Source organism: Chiroxiphia lanceolata, chromosome 1, assembly GCF_009829145.1.
Source record: "Chiroxiphia lanceolata isolate bChiLan1 chromosome 1, bChiLan1.pri, whole genome shotgun sequence".
Taxonomy (NCBI): Eukaryota; Metazoa; Chordata; class Aves; order Passeriformes; family Pipridae; genus Chiroxiphia; species Chiroxiphia lanceolata.
In genome coordinates this window covers 110,093,968-110,109,696 of record NC_045637.1, presented here as the reverse complement: position 1 = coordinate 110,109,696, position 15,729 = coordinate 110,093,968, and the positions used below count along the sequence as shown (strand labels likewise).

Below are 15,729 nucleotides of genomic sequence, written 5' to 3'. Positions count from 1 at the left end.
GTATCAGTACAAATTAAAATGGCAGCTGGAAACATTACTTTTAAAATAGAGTATATGCATTATTAAAAGCTGTCAGGTAATTTTCTTCAGATAGGGGAAGAGACCTGGAGTCAAGGGAGACAGTTTCCTTGCTCTGAAACTTGCCCTTGTCCATCTTGTCCTTGAAACATGTCAATCTTATACGACCTGGAGGATGTGTGTTTGGAGGGGTGTGTCATGTTAATTACAGCTAGAAGGAAAACAGCCAGTATAATACTGTCTTGGAGCTTATTAGCTCAACTGGGTGGCAGGGCTTTTTGGTCTGAAAGTAAATATGATTTTACGTTGGGGACCGAACCTGCGCTATCTTCGCATGCGTTATGTTGTATGAAAGTATGAGAAAGGGTCTTGCAGCAGCTCAGAATCTTGGTTCCAGGCTTTAAGATTCAGTGTAACCTACTTGTAAAGATAATGTAAAGCTCTATCCCAAGAAGTATGGGTTACTTGAAAACTGAGAACATTTGGAGGCTGAAGAGGTGTTTGCTGATGTTTAGTCTTTCTGTTGCTGGGTAAAGGATGGGGCAGAGTGAGACTCAGCTGGAAGACAGTCAAAAAAGGGGAGGTATGTGATGGCTATTTGTTCATGGGCAGTCTGGGTGGGAAAGTGGATATTTCAATTCCTTTTGAGCCTACTGAGAACTGAGAGCTGTTGAATATGGAAGGGAGGGACATCTGGGTTTAATATGTGATTTTTTTTACTAAAGATTATAGTCATACACATTTCTGTATATATTTCATTCCTGTAAATATCTTCCTCAAATTAATTTGTTTAAATGTTAAACTGACCCTTGAAATAGAATGTGGCTCACTATGCATGAAATATAAATGGACTTTATTTTGAGATATATGCAGGAGTGCAGTGATTACCACTTTGTTCTCATCTTCTGCATCATCAATAAAATGGTAATTCCATTAAATATTTCTGCATTTATAGATCAAGAAGTTAGCCTCTTCATTGGGTTTTAATTGAATAGAATGAAATAGTGTAATAAAATTTCAGTTTACTGTACTGGAAGGTCATTCCCCTGAGCGTTTCATAACCAAAATGAAACTTGCAGCTATAGACAATGGATACATGGCAAATGCTTTATATTCAGTTCTATTTAATTTTAATTCTTGATGTTCCTAGTTATATATCATTTGAAAATTGAGCCAGAACCAGCAAAATAGAGGAATGTGTAAATAAATTTTATTTCATTTGAAAGATTATGTAGCTTGTTCTTAGTAGACTGCTAAGCCATTTCTCCAAGTATGAAGTCCAAGAGACTTGACATAATGTTCACTCTTTTTTAAGATCTTAGGGAAGTCTATATCTCTAAATCTTTAGGTCTTTTTGTCATAATTGTTTATAGAAAAGATTGACAAAGTTAATTCCCTACAGTGTAGAACCTGGAGTTTACAGAACCCTTATAAAATGTCCTCTACTGTTACTAAACTGTTTTGTGTTTTGAAGTGGCGATGCAATCATTTGATGACTCATTCATTTAATAAAGTATCTCAAGCACAGAGTATTTGCCCTTCAGAGAAGATTCATATATTCAAAGCTCCTCTTGACCTTTAGTTAGGCAATGTGTTTATATTAATTGCCAAGACATCGACTCTAGTAATCTGTGTCTGAGTCACCTGATAGCATCTCTGCTTGCCTTGGAAGATTTAGTCATGGGCTCTGCAAAAAAAATTGCATATAGTACCATTATGTTTCATAGGAATATGTATTGCTCACATATAGGGCTTTTGGGATCAGTGTCTACTAATGCATTAGAGTATTTTCTTCTTTTATGAAGGAAGGGACTTTTTAATCACCAGTGAGAAATCATTTTCTTTGAGGAACTGGAATCTGTTATTTCTAAAAGGGAGATTTTAATCACTATAGACATGAAGTCAACACTGACTTGTAGCCAGTAGTTCAGTAGATACTGAGATGTGGTTTGCAACTCTACAGTAGTACCTTCAAGTTAGTGTGTAGTAGCCATGACACATTGCCCATAGGCTATGTAGGAATGTTAGCACCTGTGAAGGAATCCCACAGGTTACATCAAGACTGCACAGCTGGTGTGCTTCTCCCTCCTTGTCATAGACCAGATTGGAGACTTGGCTGGAAAGCACCTCATCTCCTTCTAGACTTCCTTCCAGCATAAATCAGAGTGCTGAGGTGTGGTGTGCCTGCAGAGAGGGGAAGAGCTAGCACACAGTAGAGTATGTCAGCACGCAGGTGGTGGGAAGTGATCCAGATGCCTCAGTTCAGCCAGCACTAGGGATCTGAAGATGTGAAGTAAAATTCTCAGTGAATTGCATTACTCCACCCCCTCCCCCCATCAGAACACTACAGTTTTTTTCTTTTTGTGGAAGCTTTTTTTTTGCATATAACCTACCACATTTTCCTACAGATCATCCTTTCATTTGTACTTGATTAATTCTTCATGGTTTTTGTTTTACAAATGAGATTTATGCTTCCTATTCTATTACTTCCACATGTTTAGAGTAGCACTATTTGTAATTAAACACTGTGTTTTGACATAGCTGAGTCTGTGGTTTTCTATGCTTACATCTTTCTTACTTCCGTCATTGTATCCTATTGCCATCCAGATACATTTTGACTTAAACACAATAAAATTAGCCCTGTTTGTTGAGAGAACGTCACTGGAATGTTAGTAGCAACAATGTCCATTTTGCTTTTCAGCAGCCTGTTTTCCCTTATAAAGATTACCATGAGGTGATATTTGTAAATGTTTTGAAGAGGATTTTTTTGTAGTTTTATTTTCACTGCCATAGCTCTCAATAAACATTGTTTTGGAGTATGTTAATATTCTTCTGTTTTGTATTATGTGGAGAATGTAAGTATGCTGCAGTGAAAGCAATATTTTTTGGAATTTGAGATAAAATATAAAGCTCAATGTGAGGGTTTTTTTCAGTTTTGAGAAACATCGCCATGTAGGCAAAATATAGAGCTTAATCATAAAAAAGATGGTTGATGGTCTTCCTGAGCACCCAATAAATCTTCATAATATTTTGATGCTCATTTTCTACTTGTCTCTGAAAAATTGAAGTATTTATTATAGATCAATAAATAAGTCATATGCATGTAGACGAGATAAATGTTTTATAAATATATTTTAATATAATTCATAGTTATAAAACATGTATGTGTTATATATACAACCTGCATATATATATGCATATATACACACACAAGCGTATATACTGTTACATATTTTATAATTATGTATCTCTCTCTCTAAATTTTATTAATGCTGGTTTTAAAGTTAATCTAATACTGGCTTTAAAATACTGTCTGTAAGCAAGTATTGTTGCTTTGTACAATTCCAAACAGCATTGTATTTCCATTGTGGTTATTATAAAGTTTGGAAATGGGAAATGACACATTTTTAGTATCCCCTTTTTTGACAAGAATCTCTTGACCTTTTTTTTTTTCCTCACGGTTTCTGCCTCTTCTCCACCTTGCCTTTCAGGTATGAGCACATTCTGATGGCTCCAGACCCGGTACCACTGTACGCTCTGAAACTGTTGGTGGCCCTGACTGAGCACAGCCCTGCTTCTGTGAGGTGATACAACTACACATTCTCTGTTGCTCTGGGTTCTTTCTGTTTCAATTTCTTTTCTCCTGTTAGGAAGTAGCAATAACAGATCTCACTATCATACTACTTTGACTACCACTTTGATTTAGAAAATTCCCGGAGAGTTTTTGTTATAGAACACAATCTTATGTCTTTTATGTCAATTTTATATGATCCTGGTTATTTTAACATGGTTTAGCCAATAAAACACTAGAGACAAAATCATAAGAATTTTAACATTAAAATTATCATTAAAATATAAAAGAAAGAAAACCCCAAAGCATTATCAAAATTTTTCTCTAGCTAAACATATTTGTAGCTAGGACAAAGGGAATGTATTTGTTAAGGGTTTACAAGAGTCAATTAACTTGTAAGCTGGTCAGTTTTTCTGCAAATATAGCTATGTTTTAAAAGTTCCTAAGTATGGATTTTAACGATTGATGTAGGTACCCTCAGTATGTTTAAAAGTATCTTAATATCTTTTCTTCTTGTTCCAAAGTTTACAGTGTGATGGGAAAAAAAAAAAGTGGCATGGAACTTAAATAGTAATTAGGAAGCATCTCTCTATCTTGCTGGATATGCCTAGAAAATCTGGTTGTTCTTGCAGTCACTGTTCTCTGTTTGTGGTGTCTGATGTGTTACAGCCAAGAGTTTGCTGAACATTGTACTGTCTTGCTTTGATTGATTTAAATGAGCACAAGATAAAAAACATAAGGAAGGAAATTTAATTTGTTTTGCAACTTTTTATTACAGAAGATGGAACATCCTCTTTTAATCTTTTATGATGCTACTGGGAATGGTACTTTAATATACTAAGTAGACTACAAATGAACTAGGAAATAGAGAGATTTAAAATATTTTGGATTGTATAGAATAGTTTTTATTGTAAAAAAACTGTTTATGCTACTGCAGGATTTTATGTATTATAGAAACAAATAAAACAGTTATCCACTTTTAGAACTAACCCACAGATATTCTAATACTCTAAGAGTAATAAAGAATATTTCTGTATCTTGAGTGCTGATTATATTAGCAGCACATTTCCTCTCCCTGCTGAATTCTTTTTATTTGAGGAATCATATGTATTTGCCATTGTACTCAGCGTAGGTAGATTGTGGATGCACACTGATCCTCATGGTCATCTGGCAGCAGACAGGAGTTCTTTTCTTAATATTATTAAAGAGCAGCTCTGGACATTCAACAAACTATTAATAATCTTAAATACCAGTATATCTAGTTCTGTCATTTAAGGACCAGCTACCAGATTCCAGATTAACCATCTGTAATTGTTCTGTTCCTCTCATGTCTTACTGGTCCTCTTCTTTACTTTCACTAAATCATTTGTTTGGCTAGGTTTCTGACAGAGTGCAGTTTATCCCTTGGTCTGTCTTCTTCCTGATTCTTTGGCTTCCCAAAAACTTTTGATGGAAGTAGCCAATGCTACATGACAGAGGGGAATAATATATTCATATTCATACAAAATGCTAGTGACCAGAGTGGAAACTAGGTACATGCTCTAGTGAACACTATATCAAAATTGGTTCTGTTTTGTTTTGATGGCTAATTAATCAGTTCTCATGGAGCTCAGAATTACTAAAGGCATATGTTCTCTTTCGCCCCTTTCATTAGACAGATGGAAAATATCTGAAAAAATTGTGATAGGAAGTAAATAAATAACACTGGACACAAATCCTGTGGGATTGAATTTGTTCTTTGTGGAAAAACTCTACTGCATTTTAGTACTGATAAGAGTGATGTAAGTCACTGCACTGAGTCTCTGTAGCTTCTCCAAGCTTACATTTTATCAATGCCTGGCTTTCAAGGATGGATGCTTTCTGCTGTAACTTTAAATGAATAAAAGTGGTGGTAACAAAACAATTATAAAACGACGAAATGTTAAATTAGTACTTACCTTACCGTTTCCTTGCCTTTCAAAAATATCTATAATTAACCTTATTTTGAAATAAAGACTGAATTGGGAGGAGGATGAAGACTACTGTGCATTTATTTAGTTTGTTCCATATGATAGCTTGTTCTCAGACATGTTTACCTAACACATTCTCTCTTTCTTGCTCTCTCTTTTTTAATTCCACCAATTTTCTTGTAACTCACGCTTATCATTCTTCTTCCCATCAACTCAGATTTTACCAGTGTGCTTTCTGATAGAGACGTCAACATTTGAGCAGTTCTTATTTTAGCACTTGAAAGGAGACAGATGCACTCCATTTTTTTGTTGCATTTTTTTCATAACCGATATTGTAAGTTAGCTAACTTGTAATATCAGAGGACAGACATTTCATCTTATTTTCACCATTTTTGGACACTTGTGTTTCCTATTACAGGTTGTTTGTTATACGTGACATAGACACAGATATTTGAATACTGTTGTATTTTTGATGGGGTTTATATTATTTTTATATTTTTAAGCTTATGATAAAATACACTAATTACAATACGTATTTTGAATGCCTTTAATTAACATTTTGTAAGAATACAAAAAATACTTTGTAATCTCTGCCATTCCTCAACTGTGGAGGTAACTTCTAGCATTCTCTATTATGGGAGCCCTTCCTCTCTATCACTTTTCAATTTAGCGGTGGAAAACCCTAGTGATATCCCATTAGTATGCTGCAGAATTAGATCTCTCACAAACATAAATTCTCTTGTGTAAGATGGTAGCTGTAAAAAACCCCAACTTTAATGTGTTTCTGTGAATACTTTAAGTGTTTGGACATCTGACTGTATGAGTATCCACAGGAAGATAATCCAGTTTTAGAAAAGGATGAGTGTTTCCGTGCCTGTTTTGACCTTAATGGGTTAGAGTATAATTGAGTCAGGTGTTTCCCTTTTTGTACCTGTTTTTACATCATGCAACAATTGCTGTCTGATACAACCTCACTTAGAGTTCGTTTTAAAAAAAAAAAAAATTGTTTCCTGTGTTAATTGGTCTTGGTGGATTGTACTTCTGTGAAGAGTTCTTCAAGGAATAGAACTCACAGTGGAAGCAAATGTCTGCAGCAGGGAGAGATCTGATTTAACTATGCATAGTCTGTATTCAAAAAGAGCAGTATCATAAAATACTTTGTCCTCTTGTGTGTTTGTCAACTTAATGTTATATGGGTGGATAAGATGTCAGACATAGTCTATTAAGGGTTGTAATTTTTTTTGTTCCTACTTTGAGTCTTTTATACTGTTTTCCTATGGTCTATAATGATCAGATTGCTATTTTTTTTCTAGTAGTGAGGAGGAGTTGATATAAATTTCTTAGTTTCTCTTAATATGGTATACCGATTAGCTGTTCTTCTGTGATTTGACTATTGAAAGGTATTCTATGCTATGCTACTGCAGGAAACTTTTACTGGATCATGATTTTTAACTTGCCTTTGGCCTTACAGATAACCTTCTGAAATATATCTGTGTGCTCTTTTATGCAACTACTTGGCTTACCTTTAGTTAGAAACTCATACCATTTGATGACATTAATATAGCTGAAAACTAAACCTTCTAACCTATGGAATCTGATTTTTATGGGATGCTAAAATAGACATTTTTGGTTGCAGGGAAGGGAGACAGTGAAAGTAATAGAATAGAGGTGAGGGGAATATGAGATATTGCATCAGATAATAAGCATGAGAGTGGTACACATTCCAGTATTCTGTTACTAAGGTAATTTCCTGAGGGAGAAACACTTATCTAAGAACTAATAGTGTGACTCTTCTTAGATTTGTGGTGAAGGAACCTTCCCCACCTCAGGTCCTTAAAATAAATTTCCCAGACAAACATTAGGCACTGCTCTAAAAAAGGGGAAAAGGTGTAACAAAACAAAACAGGAAGGTACTGAAGAGCAACAACAACAAAAAAATTTGCCGCTTCTAAGTGCTACAGGTCTAGTACCTGTGAAGATGATAGATGGATCACCCTTGTACATAACAGCAGATTGTCTTGACTAATTATAGTTACTTTTTATCATAGTGTCTTTGGAGTCATCCAAGAATGGTCCAATTTTCAAACTTTATTTATGCTACTGTTTGTACCCATGCATTGTCTGTTAAAGAATATTAAGGGCAGTTTCTGAAATGGTCTATCTAATATCCTTGCCCGCAGTTTCAAAAAACAAACAGTGAAAAACCCCCGAAACAAACCCTAAACCAAAACAAACTCTTTGGAGTTGATTTGGTGCTTTTAATTGTTTTGTGTTGGTAGAATTGTGATTCATTTCACAAGCATTTGTTAGCTTTGTGCATTGTTTGTCTTTGAACCTGCTGTTGGTTTCTTTGCCATTATACTAGAGGACTAGCGCTTCAGTGCTTTCCTTGTGAATTGATTAATGTGGGTTTATATTAATTGCTTTAAGAACACTTTGTTCTTCCCATTAGTCATTTTGATTTCCTAGTTGAAGGTTGAAATACTCACTTTACAAAGTAGATCTATTTGTTTCTAAATTACTTTTCTGGTTTTTTATGTTTTCTTGTTTCTATGACTATGAATAAAATAAAATGAAATAGTTCTGATAACAGGTAAGCCTTAGGGCCTAGTCTGACCAAACTGAGCAGTAGAATTACATGTTAGAGGTGTACAACATTAATGAGAAAATTACAATGCGGATAGATTGAGAGATTGACAGTGGATGAAGCTGTTTTATTAGGACTTTAAGGAATGTTTATGTAGATTTAGAACCTGATTTTGATTACACTAGTTCACATCTATGAAAATTGAGTTGTAAAAACCCTCATTTTCTTATTAGGGCAGTAATGCTAATATAAAAGAGCAAAGAATTCATATGAACTTTGCTATTCCTATTTTTTGGTGTAATATTTGCATATATGCTGCTTTATCGAATAACACCAGGCAGGAAGACTTGCCCAGAAACAGACTCTTGAAGTGTTGTGTGTTAGCTAATAACACTGTTGTCAGGTCGCACATCATTGTAATTCATATCAAAGGCAGTGGTCAGAGTTCATTATTGCAAGTGAGTTCTCATAGTCTAGTCATGTACAGACTGTAATACTAATCACCGTTTTTAATGTAAAACACAACTCCTTAGAGTTACATTTTATAAAAGCTCCCCTTTAGTAAAGAAATTAGCTATTAACCTTAAACCTGAAATTTTGGCTTCTCTTTCGTGTTGCTGATCAATTGCTGAATGTCTAAGTTGTAAAAATGTGAAGCTAATATTTGATGTTACTGTTAAGTGAATTTTTGAAAAGCGTCGTATTGGAAGGTTCACATATTTACTCTTTTAATGTAAAGCATTAAAAAGAAGGAGAAAATGCCGTTCATTCTTGGTTAGTTTTACTTTCAACAGTGAATTTTTGCCTTTGGTAAAAAGAGAGGGACAATCATTCTTCAAACTAGACAATATAATACGATTAAGCCTATGTAATCATATGATTCATATGTCATAGCGTGTGAGACACACATGCTTTACTGATAAATATAAAGTGTTTTGTGTTCTAAGAGTAGAAAATACTGCATTAATGTAAAGTATTACTGATTTTTGAGATTATTCTTCTTTCTTATAAGCATATACATGCTGGTTTGTATCTGATAGCAGATAGTGAGGAAAAGTCAGCTGGTTGGGTGCTACAGTTGGAGCTGCAGACTTGAGTGAATTCAGTTCTGCCATGAATCCTCTGTTCAGCACAAAGCAAATCTGAACCACTGAAAAGTCCATCCTCTTATGTTCAGTAGTAGGTGCCCGGAGAAGACTATAGGAAGGAGTCAGGTGAGTGGGAATACTTTCAGGAGGCTTTCTCAGACCCCTGTGCATTGGTATTTTTCAGAAGCCATATAAGAATTCATGGTATTCTGTAGGTAGTCGCTATTGAGGAGTAATTTTCATTTAATTTATGTGGGTTGAAAGATATATTCGACAAATAATACTAATAGTCTATAGCATAATCACATGCATATGAAATTTTATCATCTTCAAGTATTTTCTTTGGATTTCTTTGTCTGATCTGGCATTTGCCACTTAATTTGATGCCATCATCTTATGGTGGAAAAGCAGCACACTACTTCATAAATTTCTAGAATATTGTCTCCTTTAGCTGTGCCTTTGCAATCTGAACAGTCATGGCTTTTTTTTAAGACCCCTTATCAGGTGTCCTTATACATTCTGAAAGCTCAAGCATACTTTATCAACCAGCTGACCAAGTTCTTCAAAAATTTGTTGTGGATTTGACATTTCATCCCTTTACAATCAATGTCTCAGTTCTTGCTTTATGCGTGTCCACCAGCTCTGTTCTTCAGAATAATTTCTACTCATTTGTTCAGCTTTGAATGTCTGTAATACCCAGGTTTTCACACACCCTCACCCAATTTTTCTCTAAAGCTTATATCTGATAACATCACATTTTCTGTCTTTTAAATTTTTAAGGAATTACACGTGTAACAAAAAGCCTGTGGTGTTCAGTGTCCTGCAGTAGGTCTGTGTTTTGAAAAAAGGTAATTTAGGATATCCTAGAAAAGCAGATCTTGCAAATTGTTGGAAAGCAAAATTGGAGGTGTAATCTCATTCTGAAAATTGTTAGTATATTAAAAATTCAGATTGTACTGATAGCAAGTCTTATAAAATCAGATGACCAGTTATTTTGAGCCAGTTGTTTATTTATACATAGATTTAAATGAGAACATATTTAGTATTCTTAATTAGTATTATGATTTGCTTATGTGTATTGTGATGATTCTGTTTGTTTTCCAAACAGTGGGACCTAATTAAATATAAATTTTCTAAAAGTCTATAAAGAACCAAACTACTTTTAGTTTAAAATATGAACATTCTATAAAATAAATTCCATAGCTAAACTCCTTTTTCACTGGCTTTAGGACATTTCCTTTGTAAAACTGTGTAAGATAGCAATGAAGGGTGTGATAATGTCACTCTCTCTTTTCAGCACATATATGCAAAGTTGGGATAAATCAGCTTTAAGCTTTGTCTTAATACATTGTTTGATGTGACTTTATGCTTTAGTTAAGTTATGTGTATAATTTTCTTTAGAGGCTGCAGCTATTTTTTGTTTCAGTCATAAAGGTTTGTGGGTGACCTTTAAGAACAGCCATATTAGCTCCAGTTTTGTTTTAGCTTATCTCAGCAGAAAGTAAAGCTGACTTTGTAACGCTGTAACAATCGGGACTGCTTGCAGTTTTTGGAAACAATTGTTTCATAATTTACCCTTTACCACAAAAGCATTTTTCTAGGTTTTTCCTAAAATAGGATTGCTTAGCTATTCTTGGTATTTGATTGTGTTTTACTGCTAATGTGTTCACAGTTTAAATGCTGCTTATGTAGCAAAGTGAGCAGCTTTTGCTGGGGTAAGTAATTTCAATAAGCCCTAAGCACAGGTAGGTTTGTGCTGGCAAAACTTAATTTTGTCAGTACAATTACTGTTACAGTTGTTGCTCTTTTTGGGCGTCTGTGGTGTTTAAATGACCTTTTTAATGTTCAGTATTGTTATACCCACATAAGCAAAATTCTGTTTTACAGGCATGGCCTAAGCTTTTCATTTAACTCATAGATTTGGCTCTGGTAATGAACCTCAAATATAATAAGTCTTCCTATCTGCAATGCTGGGACTCTCTTATGAACTGGCTGTGTCCAAGGTGCCATAACTGTCTATTAAAGAGTTATTAGATTGCCCAGAGGAGAACAGCTTTCATGTTCTCCTGACCTATGGAAGGAACTGTTTTTTTCCACTGCATATGAATTTTTTTTCCCTTCAACTTAATAAGAAGAGAAATTGTCCTTAAATTCAAGCTTCTAAGCTTAGAAATAATGCATTTCTTTCCTTACATAAACTCTTTTCTCTCTGCTGGGTGTAACATTTCTTTATGCAAGAAAAAATAAGCACATTTGTTTGAACAAGGCTATTACTTAGTTTTGTTAAATGTGTATATATAAGTGCATAAAATGATACTGGTTTACTATGTTTTGAACTATTTAGTGGATGCGTTTTACTCATCTCTAGGTCCACGTGCCAGTGGTGTACAATGCAACAGATCTTCTTATACTAATCCCCTGCTCCCTCCCCAAACTCATATAGATTCTATATCATAGAATCATTATTACATTTAGGTTAAGGCAAGGATCAGAGGAATAGGAAAACAGTAAGAAATAGTAAACCGTTATTCATACATAATGCACACATCTGCACTACTCAGAAGTAATTCTTAGTTCTTTGTAGATATGGTTGTTCTCTTAGTGTGGCTTTTATTCCTTATTGTATTTCCTTTACATGATGTGATTTCAGCAAATGTGAACAACTAGAGCTTGATAGGTGACATTAACCTCAATGAAGCATTTTATTCTTTTATGACCCTTGGATGTTTGTTCTAGCTCCCTATGAATTTTTTCATGAAGTTCATGGAGGAGAATGTTAAATTTCTTTTAGCCGCTTCAATTCACAGTATAGTACTTTAACTTACCCTATCCAGAAAAACAATACCTTCTCTTTTCTTACTGGACATGAATAAAAACTCTGAAATTGAACTATGTGATTTTAGGAATATATAAGTTCTTTTTAACAAATAGTTTTTCAAACAGAATTAATCTGATTACTGTTGTACCAGAAGCTGGTATAGAGTTTTACATAGTAAAGCTTCAAACATGAAATATAACTCATGTTTCTTCACAGAGAACGATATATTATAACTTTGTGGTTTTAACTGACATACTTCTTGAAAGGCAATTTTGTAGTTTGTTGTATGGAGAGATCCCAGACATGCTCTCTGTGTTCGAGTTCTGTGTTTATTACACGATTCATAATACAGTCTTATCTTAGCTGTATCACAAGGCTAAACCTACCAGTTGCTTATGAATCACTTCAGTAATGTTATAGTGACACAAGAGAAAATTTTCGAAACATACAATTTGATGTTCTCTGTCATGCTTGGTGAATAGGCTAGGTGTATAAGAGAGGGGACAATCATTCTTCAAACTAGACAATATAATACGATTAAGCCTATGTAATCATATGATTCATATGTCATAGCATGTGAGACACACATGCTTTACTGATAAAGTGTTTTGTGTTCTAAGAGTAGAAAATACTGCATTAATGTAAAGTATTACTGATTTTTGAGATTATTCTTCTTTCTTATAAGCATATACATGATGGTTTGTATCTGATTTTGAAATGCAGAATGTAGCTAACTTCTGTAGGGCCACCACTGCTCAGCATTGTCAAGAGAATTGGCTTACAAAAGTATCATACAGAAATATGTTAAACCCAAGAAGCTAGTAAATGTTGCATGCTTTAGAAAAACGCAGCATATTTATAATTCTATTATGTGTGCTGAGTCTATTAATTAAAATAGTTAATGGTGCACTCTGTTTTATAGTATGTATAGTGCTATATTTATGAATTTTTATTAATTTCTGCCATTAAAAAATATTAACTTAATTACTGTTCCACTCACTTGAATCGCATCAGTGAAGCAGACCTGGAAGTAATTTCCAAAACAGTCTGACATTGCTGTTTCTATTTAATATCTGAAGTGGAGCTCATTTTTGTTGAGAGCTAGTCTAAGGCTAAGGTTCTGGGTCATGGATTTTGGCAACAACTATTCTACTACTCTGTTCCTGTTGTGAGTTTAGTGTGTTAAATAAGAATTCTGTTCCTCTGTTTTTAAATAAATCTTAAAATATGTTTTTACAGCCTCGTGGAAGAAATCCATCTTTTTCCAGTTCTTTTCCAAGTCATTTTGGTAAGAATAATTTTTAATATATATATTCTAATATACAGATATAATATCTCTCAAATCATGTCAAACTAGTAAGTTTCATAAGGCATGTTGATAAAATAATAAGACATTGATAAAATCAAATGAAACAGTCTATCTAGTTTAAGTGGCCATTTATGCAGTTCTCACCAACTAATTGAAGTTTCCTAAGGATACTTTTTTAATCAAAAAACCTCCCGAAAAATAGAACAAAAGAGCTTGATCTCTAATTAGAACTATATATTTGCCCAATTGAAGCAAGAAATGCTGAGGAACTTGCATTTTATTAAATAGTATCAAATACAAGTTTGATGGTCTCAATTCCCACTATTTGACTTTGGAATTTCTTTCAATATAAAATATCAAGGATAAGATTTTGGATAGTCACATGTGAAATTTCCATCCCTAAATAGGATCTGCCACTTATAAATGTCAGGAAAACTGTTGATGGTTTTATTTCTCTGATAAGTTGCAAAACAAATATGTTAATGAAGAAGAGAAATGTTTAGGCTGGTTTGGAATCTGGGTACTGTGCTATCCATTAGCCTTCTCATTGCTAAATTCCACAGTCTCTTATTTAATTTTTTAATCTTTGTGTTCATGAAGTTGCAGCAGGTAAGTGTCCTGTCATGTAAGCGTGCTCCTGATGAATACTAAATATCTGTTATAAATAAATATGCATAATTTATGCAGTGTGGGCATGTCGCATACTTGTTTTTGCATCATTCTTGAAATTCAGTCTTTTTCAGATGATGTTCATAAATATGATTCTGAATCAACTTTGATATTCCTTTCTTAGGTTTAATTATTTTAATCTTCACTCTTCCTTTGCAGTGATTTATTTCACTGCCTGTCATTTTGAATCTCTTTAATACTGCATACCCAGATAAGCCCTTTTTTATTAAAGTAACTTCTTTAGTGATGATAGATTTTTCCAGCAGCATACAGAACACAAGCCTTATGACATTTTTTGTGCATATATGTACAAATCTCTTCTTGTGATAAATATTCAGAATAACAAACCCCAAGATTTTACAAATGCCAAGATTTTACAGTATTTCATAAATAGTTTTGACCTAGGATGAGTACTACTTTTAGGTAGTAATAAAAGAAGAACATAGTAAAATATGGAAGTCAGATGTTTCGTATTAATTCTTAAATATCAAATTAATGTTTGAAATGTCCTTCGGTGCTAGAATCTTGAAATTTAACTTCCAGTATATATATGTTAGTCTATAGCTATGAGTATTTGAACGTGGTTATGATCTCTAGAAATATTCCCATATATTGAAAAAATTTTTATCATGTATCTGTAGTCATGGAATTTAAAATGTGTGTATGTCATACCATGTAAGTAGGATGAGTTAGAGTCAGTCATAAATGCTCCCTCCTGACCTTCCCACATGCAGTTTGACCTCATGAGTTCTAGAAATAGTGTGGGGTTTTTTAGGGAGAAAAAAGCAGTTCAACTCAAAATTGTCTGCAATTCTGTGAAGGTTTCATAGCTCTCTTGAACCCATATAGCTCTCTTTGAGCTTATGGTTAAGAGCGGTGAGGGGGAAATCTTGTAGCTTTTAGGGAGAAAAAAATTTCCCCCTTCAATATGCTTTGTTCTGAGAGAACACCTGAAATTGCTTCAATTGCCATATGCAGCATTCGAGCTTTAACAGTACTGTGGCTGTCAGCTGTGGTCTTGTTTGGCTCAAGGGATGTGAGATATGACACCCTAAACAATAAGGAGGGTGGCAACCTGTTCTCCTGTTTTGCCTACAGAAAAGTACATTCAGCAAAGGGAGGTTAGCCAATTAGAAAAGCTTGGGAGCCAGGACTAGACAGACTGGAAAATTAATCGTTAGGCTGTTTTCCTCATAAACAGAGTGGATTGAACAGAACAGATTAGCAAACTCCTTCATTACAGCTTTCTGAAATGTTTTTCATAGTCATATGGATGAAGGGAGTTGCTTATAATTTGCTTCTCATTATTCTCCATAACCTAGTCTTTGTCTAGGTTTATACTTCTGTTCGTTTCAAGAAACAGTACAAATAGAAATGTTGAGCTCTGTGCTGTTGTACCTGGAATTTTACCAGACCGTGATCTATTGAATTTGAATTATGCTTCAGAGTCAATATACTATTTTATACTGACAGTAAGTTAATGTAGAGGTATTACTATCAAGTTCAAGGAATATCACTAGTACTGAATGATTTCTATGCCAAGACTGAATATCCAATGTATATTTTCTATGTATCATTAAATATAGTTCATATTATTTGCTGTGATGTGACTGACAGGACATTGACTCTGTTAGGCTCTGAAGGGAAATATTGTTGGCTCAAAATTTGAAAGTATCTCCAGGAGCAGTCCTTGTTTCTAGGCTATGATCAAAGTGGAATT

The 15,729-nt window shown here is 34.1% G+C and overlaps 1 protein-coding gene across 6 annotated transcripts in view; it reads left to right on the top strand.

Moving 5' to 3' along the window:
• Positions 1 to 15,729, top strand: part of ULK4 (unc-51 like kinase 4) — a 224,203-nt gene that overhangs the window by 95,836 nt on the left and 112,638 nt on the right. For all 6 annotated transcript variants that reach the window (XR_004357069.1, XR_004357058.1, XR_004357057.1 and 3 more), the window contains exons 30-31: positions 3,510 to 3,602; positions 13,271 to 13,319. Coding sequence is in view for 3 of the 6 variants with exons in the window: in XM_032687664.1 (XP_032543555.1) it covers positions 3,510 to 3,602; positions 13,271 to 13,319 (142 nt within the window). In the remaining 3 variants the exon portion in view is untranslated. The remainder of the gene's footprint in view (positions 1 to 3,509; positions 3,603 to 13,270; positions 13,320 to 15,729) is intronic.